The sequence below is a fragment of the Candoia aspera genome, chromosome 12, assembly GCF_035149785.1.
Source record: "Candoia aspera isolate rCanAsp1 chromosome 12, rCanAsp1.hap2, whole genome shotgun sequence".
Taxonomy (NCBI): domain Eukaryota; kingdom Metazoa; phylum Chordata; class Lepidosauria; order Squamata; family Boidae; genus Candoia; species Candoia aspera.
In genome coordinates, this window is record NC_086164.1 from 13,194,751 (window position 1) to 13,218,196 (window position 23,446).

A 23,446-nucleotide genomic window follows, 5' to 3' on the forward strand; every position below is an offset into this window, starting at 1 on the left:
AACGGAGTGCATTTTCGATATTACTGCTATATTTATTTAATTCATTTAGGTATGTTTTATGGCATTCTGCCTTTATTACATTCTGAGGCACTTTAAATGCCTTTGGGGATAGAAATGGACTAAAAAAAAATAACCAAAATAAATTATGATGTATGCCGTAGGAACAATTCCAATTCATTTCACATACAAAAGTGTGCATAAATACAGAACAATTTTCCCTACCAATAATTATATTAAAAATATTTTGTTGCATCTCAGGAATGTTAATACTTTATAATTTATTTATTTATTGGGGAAAAAATCCTCACATTACTCTAGGTGATGGATATCTGATGAAAATCTGAGGAATACATTAGGAAATAATATTTTTAATTTGATGTCTGCCTACTTCGCTCCCACCTATTTCTAATTCCTAAGCTCTTATTATTCAAGTCCAATCGCTTGCCTATATTTTAGACGTACAGTATGTAAATGTACGTGGGCTTTATTTCATCCCAAGGCAAGATCCTCATATAAATTTGGGATTTTGTTGTTTATTCGTTTAGTCGCTTCCGACTCGTGACTTCATGGACCAGCCCACGCCAGAGCTTCCTGTCAGTCGTCAACACTCCCAGCTCCCCCAGGGACGAGTCCGTCACCTCTAGAATACCATCCATCCATCTTGCCCTCGGTCGGCCCCTCTTCCTTTTGCCTTCCACTCTCCCTAGCATCAGCATCTTCTCCAGGGTGTCCTGTCTTCTCATTATGTGGCCAAAGTATTTCAGTTTTGCCTTTAATATCATTCCCTCAAGTGAGCAGTCTGGCTTTATTTCCTGGAGGATGGACTGGTTTGATCTTCTTGCAGTCCAAGGCACTCTCAGAATTTTCCTCCAACACCACAGTTCAAAAGCATCGATCTTCCTTCTCTCAGCCTTCCTTATGGTCCAGCTCTCGCAGCCATATGTTACTACAGGGAACACCATTGCTTTAACTATGCGGGCCTTTGTTGTCAGTGTGATGTCTCTGCTCTTAACTATTTTATTGAGATTTGTCATTGCTCTTCTCCCAAGGATTAAGCGTCTTCTGATTTCCTGACTGCAGTCAGCATCTGCAGTAATCTTTGCACCTAGGAATACGAAGTCTTTCACTGCTTCTACATTTTCTCCCTCTATTTGCCAGTTATCAATCAAGCTGGTTGCCATAATCTTGGTTTTTTTGAGGTTTAGCTGCAAGCCAGCTTTTGCACTTTCTTCTTTCACCTTCATCATAAGGCTCCTCAGTTCCTCTTCACTTTCAGCCATCAAAGTGGCATCATCTGCGTATCTGAGATTGTTAATGTTTCTTCCAGAGATTTTAACTCCAGCCTTGGATTCCTCAAGGCCAGCTTGTCGCATGATGTGTTCTGCATACAAGTTGAATAGGTAGGGTAAATTTGGGATAAAAGTTCTTAAATACTGATTGGGAAAGCAACCGCTACTTGAACAGCAACTCCCAATTTATATTTATTTATTTGAATTTTTTAGTAGCTCAACTCCAGTGGACTCCAATGCAGCTGGTCCTCCAGATCTTATTGTGAGGGCAAATTAGAGGAACCCAACCATAATAGGAGGAAGACTATGAAATGAGACATGACATATATGAGATGGATGGGGTGTGTGTGTGTGTGTGTGGAGTTGCTTTGTGCAAGATGGGTGGTGACAAAATCTGAAATAAATAAATAAATATCCAACCCTAGGGGTGGTTAGCACCCTGAAGACACTCCTGTAAATCAAGAAATTTTTTAACATCTGTCTCAGATTATATTTTTTATTTAAGAATACTGTTTTGTTGTATTTTAACTTGTATTTTAACTAGTATTTATTCTTGCTTTATTGTAAACTGCCCAGAGTCGCTCTTTGAGTGAGATGGGCAGTGACCAAATTTGAAATATAAATAAAATAAATAAATATAGCCAGAAGCTTTTCCAGACAGTCACTAGGAGCCAAAACTGACTTGAAGGCACAAACTTGTTATGATGATGATCACTATACACGTCAAAAGGTTTCAAGCCATCTGGCCAAACAGGATGGATTTTTTAAGAACTGCTAAAAGAGAAGATATTTGCAATCTGTCCCAAATGTAACCTGCCTCTGCGGGACAGCAACGTTAGTTCAGGGAGCGACTTTTTCCGCTGTTCTGTTGAGGACACCCGGGTTTTGACCCTCCAGCAATCCGCACCGAACTTAACAGGTAACAAGTGCAAACTGAGAAGGCGCTTGCAATCTCTGGCGGGCCCTCGGCACACCGGCAAAACTAATTTTGGGAACGCTCCCCCCGCAGTTTTGCGGAAGCACCCCAGCTTGGCAATTGCTAATTGGAGAAGGGGCCCGCGACGTGTCCCGGTCACAGGTAACCTGCACAAAACAGGCTCGCGCTCTCTCCTCCCCCCGCCTCTTTGGCTCCTGCGCGGCACCGGACGGACGGGGCCGCGGCTGCAGCGCTCGACCGCTTTTTCTTTCCTAGCCGCTCCCGGGCTGGTCCGAGCAGCCCACCGCGGGGGAGACGGCCCCCCCAGCCGCGAAGTCCTTGCAGGGCAGCTTCGCTCCCTCCCCTTGCAAAGAGGGCCCCGGGTCGCCCCCCACCGCGGGCCTTCCAACGGGAACAGGTGGGAAGCCCCCCCCCCGGGGACCCCCCGCCACACCACGCCTGCGGGGAAGCGGAGAGGCGGGATGGAGCGCCGCCCCCCCCCCCGCAAGTCCCGGGCAAGCCGGGCGGCCTCGAGCCCCACGCCGCGGTTCCCGGAACGCGCCGCCCCTCCCTCCTCCCGGCCAGGCTGGCTGCTGCCCGCCAAGGGTGGCCCCGCCGCCGAGGCTGCTGCTGCTGCTGTTCCTGCCCGCGCGCGCCCCCCTCCCGCCGCGCGCGCCCCTGGTCCCTCCGCGCGCCCGCCTTCCGAGCCGGGGCTGTTCCTCGCGAGCGCCTCTCCCCCCCGAGGTTGAGAGGCGGGGGCAGAGACTGTCCCGGCCGGCGCTGATCTCGAGCGGCGATTGGCCGCTGTCTGCGGTGACGTCACGATCATGATGAGAATTAATGATCGGAGGCGCTGATTTCATTGTGTGACGCCGGGACCGACCCAGCCGAAACCGGCTGAATTCGGAGCCCTGGGGCCCCCCGTAGCAGCCCCGCCTGCCCCGCAGAGCACGGTGGGTTCGGCGGAGGGGGTGGGCTAGGGGGAAGGGGGAGGGGGAGGGGGAGGGGGGAGGGCGCGCGACCCCGGAGGGGGGAGGGGCGGCGGTGGGGGAGGGGAGGGCTTGGCGGGCGGCCTTCTCGCCAGGCTCTGCCGGGGGTGGGACTGGAAGAACGGCCCCTCGTCGGGTGACGGCTTGGCGGGGACGGGGGCGAAGGAGAGGAAAAAAGAGAAAGAATCGACGAGTTTCGGGGCTTCAAGGCTGGAGCTCGCGGAGCAGAACTCGGGACGCGCATGCGCCCCGCTCGCCTCACTCGGTCTGCGGCAAGAGACGCTGAGGTTGTCGGCTGGAGCGCGAGGAAGGTTGCGCCTGCGCAGAAAGATGCCCCGTCGCCAGACTGCCCTCACTTTACGTGCCTTCGTCTTTTGGGACGTGCGCCCTCGTACGTAAAGTCGATTTGGGCAATGGGCGGGAGGGAAGGCGGCCGGCGAGGTCCAAAATGCCCCTGGTGTTGGTCCGGGGCAGCCTATTCTTTTGAAAAGTGGTTGGCCAAATCTCGTATTACCTCCTCAAAGCATGAGTTCGAGAGGAAATGCGAGAGGAAAAGCAGCGAGGTGGCTTTTTCTTGCTTTTTGACAGTTTGCGAGCCATTGGCCTGAAGTTCCTCTGCTAACTAATATCGAAATAGGATATTGTAGTTTTAAAAGTAATGTCAAACTTTTTTGGGGTCTCTGCATCATACTCTAGAATGCGATAAGAAAAAGAGAATACAGTTTATTGGCTCAGGGTATGAACCCAATCAAAGGGTTTTCTGTATAGTTCATGGTGTCGGACGAACCCAGGCAGGCGATTTCATTCAATCAAACATGGTTTGTTAAGCCATGGATTAATGCAGTGTTTCTCAACCTTGGCAACTTGAAGGTGGGTGGAGTTCAATTCCCAGAATTCCCCACCAGCATGCTGGATGGGGGATTCTGGGAATTGAAGTCCACACGTCTTAAAATTTCCAAGGTTGAAAAACACTGGATTAGTCTATTATGCAAGCAGAGCTTCTGCCAGTTAATGTGTCAAAGGTCTACACCTAGGCTACTGTAGTAATTCTCTCTCTCTAGGAATCAAGTGATTGAGTAATACCTTCCCTAATGAGAAACATACTATTTCATACTAGTCTTCTCCTACAACATTAGTAACCGATCTGATCTGTGGTTTGAAATGGCAGCATTGGAGGCTTGTGGTGTTTTGGAAAACAGCTTTGCTTAGTTTAAAAATTTACATGTAACAGTGAGCTTGCATTTCCCGCTAGGGAATGTATGAAATAGGCCCTCTGTATTGTTGTCTGAACTGATGCATCTTTAGAGGTTCATTCACAGTTTGAAATGAAAACAGTAATGTATAATCAGCACAGTGTGATAAACTGGTAAGTTTTCATATAGCTAATATATTGCATCTTCAACACATGCATCCAGAGTAGGTCACGGCAGAAGAAAGGACGCTAAAAAAAAAAATCTGTCCCTGTCAAGCATAAAAGGGCAAACAGGTATCTGTGAGATTAAAATGGATTTAATGTGATGCTCCAAATGCAGACGCGTAAGAGGCAGATGAGTTTTGTGGAATATATCAGGGCAAGATGTCACATCAAAAGAAGCCTTGTTGCCAGTCTGTGAAAACAGTGGAACAGGGCAATTATGCTCTTGGTGAAAGAGCAGGTTCTCACGCATAAATTCTGCCCCTGGGCCTTTTGTGGATTCACTGATTTTTTAAAAAAACTGTTTGTCTCTTAGCATATTTCTGGACACTTCAATGTAAGTCAGTTTGAGGAAAGACACTTTTATTACAATGAACTCTTGCTGCCATATTAATCTAGCTGAAGCTGATGTTCTATAGACCTATGCTTTGAATTACAGTGTTGCTTAGTAACTTCAGGGAGTGAGATGTGGCTTCAGCACAGTACTTGCCCATGATCTTCAATATGGAGATAATAGTGATGGATTGCTTACGTGGTTATATATAAAGTGCTTTGAAGTCATGAAATCTGTTATGTAGTAATTCATCTAGTCTAATTTTAATCAGGCTTCAGGCCTGAGATTGCTTTGGTCACTCTGGAAGCTGGCAGCTGTATGGGAGAATTGCATTCCTGTTGGTTCTAATAAATCTGTCAGCCACTGTCACTACTATCAAGCCTTATATCCTTCCTGGCCTCCTGACACGGAATGGGTTTGGGAGATACCATTTTGAACTGTCTCTAATTCATGTCTTGGGGAGCGGGTTTTTTTTTTTTCAAATTCAGCCCTTTATATGTTTGCCTACTTTGTTCTTCAGAGTTCAGTCTTCCATTTTGTTCAACATCTATTTAAAATACTGAAATAAGATAATTGGGATTATTATTACAATTACAATTACAATTACAATTACTATTATTATTATTATTGTATTATTATTATTTTAACCTGCCCTTTTTCTATATAATTCAAGGCAGCAAACATACCTGATACTCCTGCCTCCTATTTTTCCTACAACAACAGCCTTGTGAGGTGGGTTGGGCTGAGAGAGAGTGACTGGACCAAAGTCACCCAGCTGGCTTTCGTGCCTAAGGGAGACCTAGAACTCACTGTCTCCTGGTTTCTTGGCTGTCAGTTTAACCACTACATCAAACTGGCTCTCATATTATTATATTGCAAATAATCCATGCCTTTGTTTCTCTTTTATCTACCAAAGTAGTTGTTTTTTTGTTCTGAATCCGTATCTGGCACAATAATAGAGTGGATGAATGGTAATAAGGTGAAGCTTAATTCAGTCAAAACAAAGGTCCTTCTAATTAGACAAAAGGCTGGTTTTCTTTCTCAGCTGGGGTTCTACGAAACCCTGGGGTTCTGTGAGAGATTGTGATTGAAGAAAAAAGGACCAAGAAAACTTAATACCATAAGCTGTAGATACAATGTGTTTTATGCAGAGGTGCCCTGACACCTGAAAATTATTTTAAGGGTTCCTCCATGGAAAGAAGGCTGAGAAAGGCTGAGAGATTCTGAAATAAGGGTGCAATCTGTTTTGGGTGGTGTAGTAGAGTAGGTTCACAGTTTAGGGATGCTTCAGGAAACAACTTTGCACCAGGAAGTTCAGGGGGCAGCTAAAGAGCCTATGCTCACCTTAGGTTGGTATTGCAACTGAATCTGCTCCTGAAGGGATCAGACTTGGTCACGGCAACCTCTTATTTCCTCTAAATTTTATTATTATAATGCACGGTACTTGGGGAGTCTATAGAAATTGCACTTGGTCCAAAGTGCAGTGGTGAGAATATTCATGCATGCTCACAGGTCGGGAGGGCTACACTGGATATTTGTTTCTTCCAAGGCACAATTTAGAGCTTTGGTTCTGACTTTCAAACCTATCATGGGCTTACATCTAGATATCTTAGAAATTGCTTACCCCATTTCAGCCTAAACACACTATAAGATCTAATAGACTCTTTGTTGCAATGGTAGAGACAAGAAAAAAAGGTGGCCGCATTTGAACTGGGAAGCTTCAGGAGCTGTGAAGTAGGAAATTTATTTGTATTTGTATCCACAGTGTCTCTCTACTTTTACTATTTTTTTTAAAAAATAGTCTTGTTTCTATTTTATTGTTAACATTGTTTTAATTTTGCTTTAATTTTAACTGTTAATAGCCACTTGGAATGCAGCCTTCATCCTAAAATGGTGGATGTGGAATGTATATAAGGTCCCAATTTATTTGCTTGCTGTCTGTCAGTCTACTTAGTTTGGTGCAGAATATGAGACCAACTAACAGATTTATCTGATTTACTGAAGAATTCAAAAATAGGTGATCTAATATGAGACCAACTAACAGATTGTTCAATTTATTGAAGAATCCAAAAGTAGGTAATAGACTTATAACAGACTTGTAGAAGGATTCAGACTTGGAACTTAACAATGTTGGTTGCAAACAAGCATTTCTTCTATTAGTTTCATATCCTGAACTTACTATATAGGCTTATATTAGTTACTTAGTTTGTTGTAATTTCCCTTGTTGTTTTTCTGTTCATGCCTTCCGCAAATAAATGCAGATGATAGAGTAATATGTTTATGGGGAAAGTATGGTATGGCCAGAATCAATTTCTGTTGACTTTAGGTGGCAGTCTTCCATTAAAAGTTAGCTTATAGAAATTTCTGAGAACAGCTACAGAATCACTCACTGTTTCAGAACCAGTATTTGTATCTTCTTTGCAACAAATAAATAAATATGATGAATTAATAAACAAACTTGCCAGCAAGGAACAAAATGTGTTATTTCATAAAATACAGTATGAACGTGACTGGTTCTGATTGGCTGCATTGAGTTGACTATTTGTGTCTCCGTTGGGTTTTCCTTTATGGCATTAGTACAGGAAAACTCCACCCTACAGCTATTTATCCTGTGGTTGGTATATGGATATGTAGTAGAATGCTCTATTTATTTGTTGTTTTGTGGCATGAAAATTACAAGTGGTTATATGTTTATACGGTTTTTCAATTAAACCCAAGCTTTTGTTTTAGAAGGGCACTTGTACTGAAGTGCCACTTCTTGTGTTTTTGGCATCATATTCAGGAAAAAAAGTCCTCAGAGTTGTTCTAACCAATTTAAGCATTTTCTGGACCTGAGCGTATAATAGGGCCAGAGAAGCACAAAGGTATAATTGCATTTTTCACAGTACACGTAACGCACATCTTGTGGCACCTTAAAGATAAAGAGATTTATAGTGCCATTAGTTTATATGTACTAGAAGCTACTTGTGGAGTGACAGGGTTCAGCTGGCACAGGTATAAGTCATTTAGATGATGCAGTCAACCTTTCTGAAATAGAAAAGCACACAACACACTTTTAGGGTCTGTTATGGGTACATCTTATGTGACAAAATTCGTTTTAAAATAAGTTAATGACTGTAAGGATAGTTGTTTGTTATCACTCAGCACAAAAATATTGGGTCTCAGTGTGATTTGTGGGTTAATGTCTACTTTGGTGAATTATAGCATATATCACATATTAGAAATAAAAGCTAACTAGCAGTCTTGGAATGCCTTTATCAGAAGTGTTTTTACCATTGATTTTTACCCTTTCTTTGTTCACTGACTATATTGGAAGTTTTTTTCATTAGTGTTTGCTTCATTTCAGTTATTGACTTTTCAATCAAACTTGATGTTTCTCTGTTTAAAGTATGGAATCAATAAGTACCTTTGAGATCCTGATTAATAACTCCAATATACTGATAAAGAGTTTTCAAGAGGAACAACTTACATCTTGACTTACAAATACAGATTAGGATCTTGCTCACCCCTTTGTTATTAGGGAAATGAGCACATAACCCAGAAAACAGGGGAAGCAACTGCTAAGATGGCAATGTCCGTATTGTTCCTGAAGTAACTTGTGTTGCCCAAGTCCTATTGAATATCCAACAAAATTGAAGTATTTCTTAGCCAAGATCAGTGGCAATTTTAAGGAAAAATACGTTTGCATGAAAGAATCTATTTAATATTACATGAATCATGAAAAGGTTACAATATTAAAACCTCTATATCAGTGTTTCTCAACCATGGCAACTTGAAGGTGGGTGGACTTCAACTCCCAGAATCCTCTAGCCAGCAGGAATTCTGGGAGTTGACGTCCACCCACCTTCAAGTTGCCAAGGTTGAGAAACACTGCTCTATATGATGTGACAAGTCACGTTTTGCCATGGGTTGGATAAACTCATCACTCTAAGCCCTGATATGCTTAATTATAAGTTACTGGACAATTCAAAGCTGGCTCAGTTCATGCTAAAGTGTCAAGTACTGTTTGCAAACTACAGTAACTGGTTTTATACAACAAGCTACAGCAAAACCCAGTAACTAGATAATTGTTTAGTCCCAGGGTCGTCTTCATTTTGAGCCACTAACCTCTTTGCCCTTCCCAATTCATTTTGAAACTGTGAACTCTCAGAGTAAAAAATCTACTTCATTTGCTTATGTATTGGTAAATTCTGTAAACCTTTCATGTCATCCATTATTTAATTTAAAATAAATCTCTCCTGAAAAGGATATTGCTTGTGTTTGTCTACACACCATGACTTACCCAACCTATTTTTCTATATTCTCATGACATGCTGACTGTCATGAGTACTGATGGCGAGCAGGAGGGGGCCCCTATCCAGGGGGGAAAACGCATGCGTAGTACTGAGGAGTTAAGCAGCCATTCAAAGAGACACAGATCAGACCCGCCTTAACCACTGGGGTTTATCTGTCTGGGTTTTCCCACGCTTCTTCAGTTTGTTAGGATTTTCTGTCTTATGTAGCAGTAATAAACACTAGAGACCTACTCCTCGTCTCAGCGTGATTCCTGACTGTCAGGACACTGACCCACAGTTAGGTGCGTGGTGGGTCTATACAGTATGCTAGGCCAAAATGTAGTTGGCTAGTTGTACACACACACACACACACACACACACACACATTCATTCATTCTGCATTATACATGGCAAAGTTGCTGTGAAGTTGCTATCCCTACCAATTTTCCTGATAGACCAAGGATCTACAGTAATTTGCTTGTTAGAAAGCTCCCTTCTATGTTTCTACTTTCTTCCAGTGAAAATAAGTGCTTTGAGCTCAGTGATAGCAGACCATAAGCTCAGAAGATACCAGTCTTCTCCAACTTGCAACTTTCCAGATACCTGGGACTACAAGTCAGATTAGTCTCAGCCTGCGTAGCATTCTTCAGGGGCAATGAAAGAGGCTTACCTAACAGAAGACTGAACTAGGCTCCACTTGTCTCTGTCAACTGTGTTTCTGGAAACAATGGAGAACCAAGATCTCCCTGTCTGTAGCTTCACCCAGTGTCCCATTTTTTGCTTTTTCTCGAGTGTTACTGAGAAGAGACAGAGCCTATTTTTCGCTTGGAAACAAACCTGTTAATTATTTTAATAGTGTTGGAGTTCTGTTTGTGTTCAGCTACACTAATTCCTGGATGTAAACTAGTTACCGGTTCATTTTGTTTTTGAGTGTTTGTAAACTATATTTAAGAATATTCACAGAGGAACCAGAGTAAATTAGACTCAGTTTACTGTAGTTTTTTTTTCTATTTCTTAAGATAAATGGGAGCTTGCTTTTTTTTTAAAAAAACCCTGTAAGTATTAAATTATTCCTATTTTCAGAGTATCTTCTTTTATTTTTAGATGAATCTGCGTTCTGTATTTACTGCAGAACAACAGAGGATATTGCAGCGTTACTATGAAAATGGAATGACAAATCAGAGTAAAAATTGCTTTCAGCTCATATTACAGTGTGCCCAAGAAACTAAGCTGGACTTCAGTGTAGTCAGGGTAAGTACTGAGGTCTTACATGCTCAAATTTACATAACAGTCTATCAGACACAAGTGTTTGCTTACCTATCTACAGGGCATGGAGCTGTTAAATCAGTAGCTCTGTGCTTCAATACAATGTGTGTTCAGAAGTTTTGGTTGCAAACCTGACTTTTCTATCTTTGTTGTCAAATTTCTAGTCTGGATCATTGATTTCTTTTTTTAAGCAAATGGTATGAAATGCAGAAGAGCCATTCTATGTACTATAACTTGGGAAGGAAGGAACACTTATATTATTGTAGGTGCACAACTGCAAGTTTAAAGCATAAATACAACATACTGCATTCATAAACACCTGTATTAGGCAAGTAGGGTTGTTATAATTGGCTTCATAACAAACCTACTAGTTTCCAGTTGAATGGATGCTTGGTGGCAAAATTTTGTTTGCCTTTGCAAAAGGTGTGAAAAATGCCTTGCTCGTTAATGCAATTATGTGCTCCAAGCCTAGTTAAATGCTATGATTTAATTTAGATACACTTTTAACAGTAGCTGAAATTTAGTTGGCAAGCATAATCTGAGGGATGGCAATTGTTTTCAGAGAGTGTTCCTTGTCACAAAACCTGTCTGTTTCTCTTTTCTAAGGCCAGGAAGAAGGACAGAGAGGAACATTTTAGCATCAGAACTTTGCAATTCTTGTTCTGATTTGGAGAGGAAGGGTTTTGTAGTTTGAGATGGCATTCTTAGAGTTAGCAACAAAGCTGGCTGGTCTCGACACATCTGAAGAGCATCGGATTGATGAAGTGTAGCCTAAATGATGCCTGGTTAAAAAAACCCTGAAAGTTTAAGTCTGATAGTATGACCAGAATGCAGTGATTATAACCCTTCTGTTTGGCATACTTGGTGACTATCAGGCTTCATTTGGTATCGCTTACCTATGCAAAAAGGGACCAAATACCTTGAGAAAATGTTTGTGTGGCAATGAAGTCTCGCCAGAAAATCTACAATAGAGAAAACTGAAGTATTTCTAGATAGAAGACTTCTAAACTAACGATAAAAAGAGACTGTGTAATTTCGTCTTTCCCTCTGTTTTAGTCTGGTTTTTTGTTTTTTGTTTTTTTTTTTGTTATAAGAACAGGATGTAAAAAAAACAATGGGAAAAGAAACATATCCTTGTGCATCCTCATAAAATTCTATGAACAAGGCAGGATGTGTAATAAGATTGGGATGACCTCGTGCCTTGCCTTTTTTTGGTCATACCAATTTGGCAGAAGAATTTTACAGTTCTTACTTGTTAATTGACACGTGAGTTCCCAAGTTTTTCTGTATCTGTTCTGTGGGCTGTGAAGAAAATTATTAGTGCCTGCTAGCCAGTTGCTTAGAAACTACTGTGTTTTATATTATGCGTTACATTTTCTTGGTTTGTTTCTTGTGGCCCCAGGGTTCTTTAGGTGAAGGACCGGTCCTCTTACAACAACCAATCTCCTTTTCTTTAAACGGCAGCTGTGGGCTGTCATAGCAGAGCAGTGTTGTTGTGACTCCATTGAAAGGGTAGAGCTGGGGCCTTTGTGGTGATACTTTTTGCCAAAGGGAAGGCTGAGGAATCAGGGTTGATTTCCACCAGGAAACATTTGTCACGGAACTGAACCAGGTGACTTCTTGGTGCTTTGAGGACCAGAACAAAAGATCTCCCCCTCTGCCTGTCTGCTCTTTCCAAATATTTTTTTTACATTGGTCTATGACAGCCTTTCTCAACCTTTTGACCCTGGAGGAACCCTTGAAATATTTTCCAGGCCTCGGGGAACCCCTACACATTCAGGCTCAAATAGAGGCCAGAAGTTACAAAATTATGATATTCGTTTCATGGGTAGGACTGTCTATATGCATTAACAGTGTTCTTAAACTAAAAATAAAGAATGAAAGTTGCCCAAATTTGAAACAATTTTTTACATAAACTGTGATCTCCCAGGGAACCCCTAGTGACCTCTCGCAGAACCCTGGTTGAGAAACCCTGGTCTATGATGATAATAAAGTTTGATTTGATTTGATTTAATGGGTTTTCCCCCTGTCCCTCCAGAACCCTGCTATATACTTATTGGGACCCTCAATCAATTCTCACAGCCATGGACATGCCTTCTTCTTAATTACAGCATATACTCAGAATCATGCTTAATATATTAGTCATTCCTTCTTAACCACACGTACACAGTTTGATACAGTACTTTAAAGGCTCTTTTCCTGTGTTTGCTAGGTCTGGGGAGTGGAGGTCTCAAGTTTTCCTTCGTTTATTTTTGGTTTTACCTTTTAAACTAATGACCTTATGTTATGGCTAGAAATGCTTTTGCATAGTGGATCCTCCTTGAAATGGTTGCCACATTATAAGACTCACTTATCAGGAGCATCCTATGGCATACAGAACGGAAAGTCTTCATACCAGAACTGTATATTTCTGAGGAAAGATAATGGCTACACATGTCTCTTACGCTACAAAATAAATCCTACAGTAAATAAAATTTCCTTTCCCCTATCTCAAAAGAACTTTGAAACTTATGTCCCATCATTGATTGAGCTACAATTGTAATATATACTGAGTTATGGTAGTGTTTAAAAAAATAAACAGTGTTTTATCTTCATGAATTATATCATGCTGATTATTGCCACTGATATTTATACGCTTACTAGATTGTAACAGTGACTTGCACTTTTAGAACAATAGAAAGTACTCAGTTACGTAAAACTAGCTAATGAACATTTTATGTAGAGAAATCATAAAATAAATAGGATGGAGTGACATTTCTACATATAAACCAGTTGAAATTTAAGGAAGTTAGTGCAATCGATATCTCTGTAGTGATTATTTTTCTTCCAGTTTCTAAAATAATATAATAATAATATTTAATATAAAGCTCAATATATAAAGCAATCCTTGATATTATAACTTCTCTAATGGCCAGGTTCCTAATCAAAATATTATTTTATATTAAAGATGGCTTTGAGTCAGTGCTGACTCTTGGCAACTGCCTGGACTAGTCCCTGCAATTTTCTTGGCAAGATTTTCTTGGCTTGTCATTGCTTTCTTCCTAGGGCTGAGAGAGAGCTACTGGCCCAAGGTCACCCAGGGGGCTTCATGCCTTAAGGCAGGACTAGAATTCATGGTCTTCCAGTTTCTAGCCTGGTGCTTTAACCACTATATGAAACTGGCTCTTGCATTCTTAATCAAAGCAGAGCATTATTTACTTATCTGTCTTTCATTCCCATATAGGTAAGTCAAGTGTTGAAAATTTCAATTTTTATTGTTTTCTCAGAACTTTAAACAAAGTTTTAGTTTGCAGAGATAAGTGTGTAAAGCTTTTGACATAATGATATAAATGCTTACAAAAATGCTGAAGTGTCATTCAAGGTGCTGGTTGCTGGTTGCATCTATAAAACATACGATTCAGGGCCTGAGTATTTATAAGACCCCCTTTCCCAGATGGGTTGTGCTTGCCTAGTCCTAGAGAGTAAATGCTTGCTGAAAATCCCCACCAATTGTGAAATGTAATGGGAAGGGACACAATTTTGGGCATTGTTTGTGGGAACTCCCCTCCTGTAGAACACTTGTCCCCACCCCCACCCCTGCCCCAAGGCAAAAGGTGGCTCCTGTGCTTATGGCCTTCAGAAAGCTTGTTAAAGTATGCTTGTTTCAAAAAGCCTTCTAAGATTACATAATTACAATTGTTGGTAAAGTTGTTGCTGTTGTCATGAAATAACAACAGCAACAACACTTGAACATCATCAGCATTGACAAAATCCCCATTGGTCAATTGCAAAAGGCAGCTTTATTTGGAACAGCTTACATCCTGTGATGATACCTTTAATATTATTAAACAACATCTGCCTATCCCAGGTCCTTGGGAAGGACTCGATGGGTGGATAAAAATGCCAAACCTGGTCTAAACATCTGGCTGACTGTGTGACCAACAATAATAATTAAATATATGTTAGAAAAGACTGCTGGGAGGAGATATTGCTGCTTGGCTACTAGTTTATAGTTCAAGCATGGAATGCATCAACACTACCTGGAAAGCTAGCTGAGAATTAATGGTAGAGGTGCAGGCCATCTGTTTAGGCTCTGTATGGCACAAGCTCTTGTGCGAATTCTGATCTGAATTTAGACTAGATTCTTAGCTTACAGATTCCTTTTTGTTTGCAGACGTGGGTTGGAAACAAAAGAAGAAAGATGAGCAGTAAGAATGTTGTGGATTCTGGAGGAAGTCCATCGGCAACTGCCACCAGCACGCTGACGATGCCTCCAGAAGTGGCTGTTCAAAATGTGGTCAGCATAGCCCGTTCCCAGAGTCAGCAGTCATCATGGACCTCCTCAAATAACGATGTCATAGTAACTGGTATCTATAATCCAGCTGCTTCATCTGGCAGACTGGTATCCACTAAACAGACCAACTCATTGATGAGTGATCTGCATAAAAATTCTCTTTCAAGGCCAGCTGGGAAAAACGATCCTGAATTTCAGCGGCAGCACATTGCTGTGGCACGGCAAGCACCCCATTGTAAAAATGCCTCGCTTTTCCTGGGAGAAAAAACAATTATCCTCTCGAGGCAGACGAGCGTGCTGAATTCAGGAAATTCTATTTATAATCACACTAAGAAAAGCTATGGTGGGTCTTCAGTTCAGACTGCAGAATTGGTGTTACCTCAAAAGCCTGTGCTGTGTCACCGACCATACAAAATGGATCAGGTGGGGTGCCAAAGGTTGCAAAAGCCCGAACACCCCATCCTTGCTTCTTCCGTGCCATCTGGACAGAGGTCTAACATTAGAGATCCTTCCTGCAGTACCCACAATTTGGAAATCCGAGAGGTTTTTTCGTTGGCTGTTACTGATCAGTCACTGGGCGGAAGCAGAGAAAAGTCCCTGGCCTCTTCAGGAGAAGGCAGTTGTTTGTCTATTGCCATGGAAACCGGGGATGTGGATGATGAATATGCTAGAGAGGAAGAGTTGGCATCAATGGGTGCCCAGATGCAGAATTACTCTAGGTTAAGTGGTACATCCCTCAGAGTCGAGAATCCAGGATCGGGTTTTTCTGGATCAGGCAGAAGCGTCAGTTGTGGTTCACACATGCTGAACTCAAGGAACTTGCATGACAATATCCTGTATCATAATAGAGACTACCGCCTGCCTCCACGGACTTCGTTGCATAGCACATCCAGTACACTCTATAGCAGTTCTTACCCATCAAGAAGTAATATTTCTTCTCATTTTGCAGCATCCAATCAACTAAGGCTATCGCAGAACCAAAATAATTATCAGGTAATTGCTTTTCTTCCTAAGTTCCAATGCCTAGGCTTTGAACCGCGTCACCTCTGTTTTTTTAAATTGTAAATGGAGAACTCTAGCTAGTAAACTGGTATGCAGTGAATTGCTACATCGTAAGCAATCTTTGTTTTATTTATTTATTTGTTTATCATGAGAATTTTTGAATACAATAAACGTACAGCCTCATCTCAATTTGCTCATTTGTTAGTTCATTAAAAAAAAAAAAAGTAGATTTGTTATTATTAGGGGTGTAGACAGCCACCACCATAATCTTTACAGCATTCCATATCATTTCCGCTCCTACTGTATATATCTACCTTGTTTGTCACCGAATATCAATTTAGGCTGTAAAATTGGATTTATGTACAAAACCACCCCATTTTTCTTAGTTTCCCCTGCTGAAATAAATTCTTCTCCCAAATTCTTGTAAGCAATCTTTTTGGCTGGGAATTCTCAATATATGTGGAAGGCACCAGGTTGGAGAAGCTGCCATAACAAGACAGAGTTAGACTATGTCTATACAAAGAAGCTCCCCCATACAGATTTCTGCTATCCTTCCTAGAGTAGATACTTAACTCAGACTTCTAGATTCCATAACTAGAAAGAGAAGAGATTTTGGGCAGTTTCCCAAAGTTACGTGATTATGATTCGGAAAACTAGGTCTTTTAAATGCTATATTTCCTATCCTATTTTGTGAAATTAAGATCAATAACAACCTTGTTCTTTGTGCAAAGTCTAATTTTTGAACCCTGAATTTAAAATATAAAGAACGAACTGAACTTTTTTGACATTTTATTCTTATAAATTTTGAAAGAATATTAAGAAAGAGGTGGTGCACATAAGAAAATCAGGTACAAGTAAAGAAATACAAGTGGATAAACCACAAATCTGAAATGGAAAGTGTGCATATTTCTAATGTAGGGCACTAATAGTTTGGCATTCGTTAGCAGGACCACAGCATGCTTGAAAATTCTCTCCCTGTTCATTTTTTTACAACATGAATAATTTAGTATTCTTTCATATCAAGTTTTACTCACTCAAAAGTAAGCTAAAAGCCCCAAATATTTAATTAAGGTCTCCACAACCATTCCAAGCCCTCTTTCCTGGTTAGTTGGACGCCTCAGGAAATAAGGGAAATTTTCTGTTTTTTTTCCTCTTTATGTACTCCCGGCCTTCCAAAAGGGAATTAAGACTTGGTTGTGCTACCTCGCTTGCGGCGGGAGGGGGCATAGTCAATCATGGGGGTGGTTGGCATCCTGATGTGGCCCTGGGAAATTTTATTGAGACCATTGCTTCACCATCTTGGACTTTATATTTTATATTTTACATTTTTATATTTATATATATTTATATATTCTTAAATGAATCTGTTTTAACGATATTTTACTCTTTTATTCTTTTAATTTGTTTGTAAACCGCCCAGAGTCATTTGTCGAGATGGGTGGTAAAGAAATGTGATTGATAGATAGATAGATAGATAGATAGATAGATAGATAGATAGATAGATAGATAAAAATATATGCCCATTTCCCCCCTTTTCCTCTTAAATTCCTGACTTTTCAGATATGTTATTCCTTTAATACAATTCTGATGACACATGAATTTGGAAATGGTAGTTCTGAAAAATCCTTCAGAAGCATATGATGCCAAGATTACATCTTGGCTTCATATTTTGGTTTAGAGAAACATTTAAACAGGTTAAAGAATTTAAAAAGAACCTTAGCTGAATTTACAAGAATTCAGAGCCAGGGGCATCCAGCAAGTTCCAGAGCCAATAAATGATGATTGATTCTATCTGAATCAGGTTCTTTAGAGAAAGAAATGGTTTATGTTCATCTTAAAATAATCCACCACAGGTTTTCCATTTAAGTCTGTTCTTCAAATGGCTATGTATTGCTTTCATCTGTAGCTATGTAGCTATGCAAATATGCCTTTGTGGTAATTTTTTACTTTCCACAGATTTCAGGAAACCTTACTGTGCCTTGGATTACTGGATGTTCCAGGAAAAGAGCAGTAAGTAAATCTTGTGAAACTGGACCAACTACAGGTTAAGATTGGGTGTTTACTTATTATGTATATTTATATACTACAGAGCTCTGTAGTTTATAATAAATTTTAGCTAACAATGAGAAGTATTCATTATTTTTCCAAAGAACACTGCATGTAATAATTCCAATTTGAATTATTTTTAATTTGCAGCTCTGTAAATTTTTTGATGGTTTGCTATCAATGCAGGCAGTAGTCAATTAAAGTTGTTATTCTCTATGCATTGTGATTATCCTGAAATCCTGTCCATTGACTGTTATGAATCAGTTTAATACTAAGGGTAATTATATCAATCAATGGTTTTTGTTGTTGTGTTTCAGTGATGGCATCACAATAATAAAAACTGAAAAGTAAAATCTGCTGGTGAATAATTGTACTAATGAAGCGGTATTATTAAGAGCAACTGGAAAACCTGGTGAGGGATAAGCTAACATGGCAGCCCCCTTGGAAACACAGAATAAATCTTTTAAAAGATGAGCATTGCTGATCCCAGGAATAATGAAGACAGCTTTAATTGTTGGCTCTCAAAGTAAAACCTTCCTATTCTCAATTTATAGTCCATTTCAACCAACTATTAAAAACTTTGAACTTAAATTCTGTCTGCTTTTAAATAGTTTTGTCTTTCCTTTTTCTTTCTCATTTATTTAATTTCAAGCAAATGAAATCAAGGCTATCAGGCACAGAGCAAAAGGAAAGAACAACAGAAAGCTGTGAATCTTTTAGTTCTGCAATAACTCTAAATCTATCCTAGAAAAAAGAAGTAGTGCACAGAATCCTCTTTTAGTGTTGTTGGTTAACTATCTTACTATTAATTTGTGGTGATGTTGAATAGCCTGAATCTATGCAATTAAAATTGCTTTCAAGGCCATTTTAAATCTGTTTGCAGAAGCTGTAATCTAACAAATGGCACCAATTTCTAGACTTTTATATAATCTCCATTTGCACAGGGAAATTGTATTCAAATGAGTTTTGCAAAAAGAAATAAAGTAATTTGTCAATGTCTCCAGTTATGCTAGGATAACAAAGTACTAGCTAAGTTGGTTTTGTGACCAGAATAATCTTGGGTGCCATTCTTAAATGACTCATACTGAAAATTGATCCAGAGCAAAGTTTTTTAACGCTTTAAACCATGGTATGTAAATGGCTCCATAATAAATACAGATGTCCACTAATAAAGAGGTGAGCTTGTCTCTAACATAATTTTGTCTATGAATGAGTTGGATTATGGCATACTAATCCATCCAGTTCTCATCAATACAATCCAAAGATTTGTGGTAACAAAGCTAAATTTCATTTTTCATTGTTGGGGGAGAGTATGGTAGAGTATGGTAATCCTGTTTTTTAATATCCTAAGGATCTTTGTGTAAAAATCAAAGATTCGACTAATCATTGGGTTTTGAACAAAGTTTAGCTAGGTGCTTCTGAGAAGCTCATGAGTGAAGTATGAATCCTTCCCTTCCCTGCCCTTCCCTTCCCTGCCCCAAGACTTTGTATTCTCATTTCTCAGATACTTTGTTTAGTTATGTGGGCACTGACATAATTTCCTGACCCTTTTTAGAAGTTATCTAGGTTGCTGGACAGCACTACATCTACTGGTCATGAATTGCAGAAATTATTTACATATCATTTATTGCCTGTCAGGTTCAGGGGGATGATCCTGAGGTACTATGTTGTAAAAACTGGATGGATGGATGGATGGATGGATGGATTTCTCACTAACTATTTCTTGTATACCAGAAGGGTAAATGGGAGTTTTCTAGTAAGTTATTATCCCTGCAGCAGCTATTTTGTGAATACCAAGTTACAGCCATTTTGTCAAAAAATAGGTGTTTTTGACAATGTTTACATGTTACCCCAAACAAGAGACTCTGAGCTCACTGTACATTTCTAGATGTAACCTTAATACATAATCCTCTCAAAATTCCAGCTGTGACAGGTATCCCCCCAAAATTGTCTATCCATGTTCTCTTTCATTTACAATGGTATAAAGCTCAATATTAATGCTTCCATAATGACATTGTCTTGAGGTTCCCAAATAGGTATAGGTATAGCTATAGCATCATTTAGTTAATAGGTCAGGAACAGAAGTTTTTGATGGATAACAAAGCCCCTTATTCAGTCCTTTTTCAATCATCACATCCAGAAGTCATCATTTCTTATAAAAGACTGGAAAACCATTATGGATTTTTGCTGAAAATGGAAAATTAAGTCTTATTTTTTTATATCACTGCTATACTGTATATGTTGTATTCAGTTATTGCTTCTGAACTTTTTTTTACCTTGCTGATCATTGACTGTAGTTAAATACATTTGAATTTGACTGTGGCATCCTTCTGGAACATGGCTATGTTCTTTTTCCAGGCTTCCAGGCTTTTAGTAAGCTGTGTTTAGCAATTTCTGCATGCTTGTGCATGCACAACCACTTCTTTTCACTTTTTCTCAATTTTATTACAGCCCTAAGGCCAGATAGAATCAAAATATCTAATAATAGCAGTATTACATCCTTCTATATCTATATATAATAGAAAAACAATAAATATAATGGGATCTAAAGTTGATTAAGAACAAAGATACTAAAATAAATCAAAATAAAACACTATTATAGGAAATTCCAGACTTAAGTAACGGTGCTGTGTATGGTACAGATGGTAGAACAAAACTGGGTGTCTTGGGAGGATATTTTTGAGTCCTTGTCCAAAAGAAGTAGCATTAGATAGAAATCACACTCCCTACCTGGAAATTTCTTCAAGATCGGATATATAAGGGTCTGTCTAGAGTCCTTATATAGGGAACTGTCATGAGTACTGATGGTGAGCTGGAAGGGGCCTCTATCCAGGGGGGAAAACGCATGCGTAGTACTGAGGAATTAAGCAGCTATTCAAAGAGACACAGATCAGACCCGCCTTAACTTTTGGGGTTTATCTGTCTGGGTTTTTCCCATGCTTCTTCAGTTTGTTAGGATTCTGTTTTATGTAGCAGTAATAAACACTAGAGACCTACTCCTTGTCTCAGTGTGATTTCTGACTGTTAGGACAGGAACAGTATAGTAGCATATGGCTTAGAGTTTCGATTGAGCCATCACCACATGGACATAACCGAAGGTGCATAGGAGTACACTTAAAACATCCAAAAAGGACTGCTGAGGACAAAGCATCCAACCTGGCTAAGGTGAAGGCCTTACAAAATTTCAAAATTGTAACGGATGATAAATAGGAGGCTAGAACAAACCATTCTGGAAGAAAATGATACATACTGGGGTGTAGCATCTTACTTGAGAGCTGGTTTGGTTTAGTGGCTAAGGCACTTCCAACTGGGAGACCGGGAGTTCTAGTCCCGTCTTAGGCACGAAGGCAGCTGGGTGACTTTGTGCCAGTCCCTTTCTCTCAGCCCTAGGAAGGAGGCAATGGCAAACCAGTTCTGAAAAGCCTTGCCAGGCAGGGACTTGTCCAGGCAGTCTCCGACACGATTGAGCAGATTGAAAAAAAACCCTTACTTAAATTTGTTTGGAGATCTATATCCCAAATTCATTGTTTAAGGGCAGTTCTAGCATTATCAAAGCCTAATGAGCACAGGCTTTCCATAGAGAAGCCCCGCAATTGATTTTTATCTAAGGCTTTTTAAAAGCCATGATTATTTAAAACAATCTCTAAAAACTAATGGGGCTAAACCTATAGGAAGTAGAATTAACTTTAGCCAGAAGGTAAGAAGAAGAAACCATGCTCTAGCATCCAACAAAACTCTGCCTGTTAATACATGTGGGATGGCATTTTTGTTGATTTTTGGAACCATCAATATGGCTCTAATTTTATTTTAAAGGGTTTCAATAATATTAAGCTTCACAAAGGAGCAAATTTGGAAGTCATAGAGAAGCTGAGGGACTACTTTAGCTTGAAAGAACTTGCAAGCTGGAGGGATAAAATGGGCTACTTTTGAATGGTAAAATCTTACAATAGCGGTATGCTGTGCGACACTTGCCCGATAAAGAAAATGAGCATTCCAGGATAAGGGAGCATGGAACTGCACTCCAAGATATTTATAGGTGCGCACCTGTTCAATCTGAGTCTCATTTATTTGCCATTTGTGAATTTTATGACAGTGTCAGGCAAAAACTAAGACTTTAGTTTTCTGATAATTTATTGATAGTTTTTGTTCTGCGCAAAATAAAGCCAATGCCCTAAGTGCTTTTCTCATTCCCACATGTGAAGTAGACATAATAACTACAGCATCGGCATACAGTAGTGCTGGAATTGCATGATCAGCCAAAATGGTTGGCTGATGGGCTGAAACAGCAAGTGCTTGAATTATTGGATTTAGATATAAACTGAAAAGTAACGGAGCTAATATGCAACCTTATTTCACTTTTTCCAAACAGATGTGCGTTCTGTGTTGTAAGGTAAAAGAAAATTGCAAAACTTTGCAGCTAAATGCAACCGTTTTAATTCAGTACAAGTGACTAAATTTGTGCTAATTTGTAACAAGTCTTCTCAATTTTATACCTCATCCTATTTGTTTAGAGTAATTTGTTTAACCAATGTATAAAGAAACCAAAAATGTTGATTGGACTATATAATAAATAGTAGAACTTGATGTTTGACTTTGGAATATCTAAGAGAAGACCTTCGTTTTCATTATCTACCCTTGTCTGTTTTTTCACCCTTCATTAAGGGAAAAAAAAAGGATATGTGCTTGTTTTACAGTTGCAGGACCGTACACAATTCAGTGACCGAGATTTAGCCACCCTTAAGAAATATTGGGACAAAGGCATGACCAGTCTTGGATCAGTTTGCCGAGAGAAAATTGAAGCAGTTGCTGCAGAGTTAAATGTTGACTGTGAAATAGTGAGGGTAAGAAACTTCCGTTCCTTTCATTTCTGTTTGTAGGAACTAAAATAGCCTTGATGAAAGTTTTCTTTTTGAATTGCAGAGACTGAAATAGATTGCACATGTTACATAATGAATGGTCACATTAGGAAGTGCTCTGTTTCCTGTCTATTTATAGATGAAATGCCTTAGGTGAGACATTTATTGATTGGTGCTATATGTTAGATGTCTGATACGCCAGCTGTGCTGGGATTTATATCAGCTTTTTTTTTTTTTTTTTTAAGGGGGGCACTCTTGAAAGCTGAAAAGGAGTAACAGTTGTTTTTCAGTTCTTCATGTAGTAGAAAAGCTGAGTTTTGTTTTGTATTCTTTTCTTTTGACCTCACAAAAGAAGAAAAAAATGACAGGGGCAAGGCTTTCCATGTCTGGCGTCCCAAGTATAGTGCCTGGCATCTTCAGTCGAGTCACCTTGCCAGTTGGCAGATTGGGAAACTCTGCTTGAAAACCTGGGGAGTTGAGGATATGGTATAACGATTTTGTACATTGTCCTCAATGGTGAGGGGAGGAAAGGCTGAGGATTCGTGAGAATATGAGTTACTCAAATTTCCACTCAGTTACAAGTTCACTGAGAGTCAGTTTGGCGTAGTGGTTAAGGCACCGGGACAGAAACCAGGAGACCTGAGTTCTGGCCCCAGCTGGGTGACCTTGGACCAGTCGCTTCTCCCTGGGAAGGAGGCAATGGCTAACCACTTCTGAAAATCCTCCCAAGGAAACTGCAGGGACTTGTCCAGGCAGTCTCTGAAAATCGGTCACAATTGAACAGATT

The 23,446-nt window shown here is 39.9% G+C and overlaps 1 protein-coding gene across 1 annotated transcript in view; it reads left to right on the forward strand.

Annotated features, from left to right (window-relative positions):
- The first annotated feature begins 3,051 nt into the window (after positions 1-3,051).
- Positions 3,052-23,446, forward strand: part of HDX (highly divergent homeobox) — a 35,223-nt gene continuing 14,828 nt past the window's right edge. The window contains exons 1-5 of the mRNA XM_063313497.1: positions 3,052-3,158; positions 10,321-10,467; positions 14,636-15,748; positions 17,714-17,767; positions 22,498-22,644. Coding sequence (XP_063169567.1) covers positions 10,321-10,467; positions 14,636-15,748; positions 17,714-17,767; positions 22,498-22,644 — 1,461 coding nt within the window. The 5' untranslated portion in view covers positions 3,052-3,158. The remainder of the gene's footprint in view (positions 3,159-10,320; positions 10,468-14,635; positions 15,749-17,713; positions 17,768-22,497; positions 22,645-23,446) is intronic.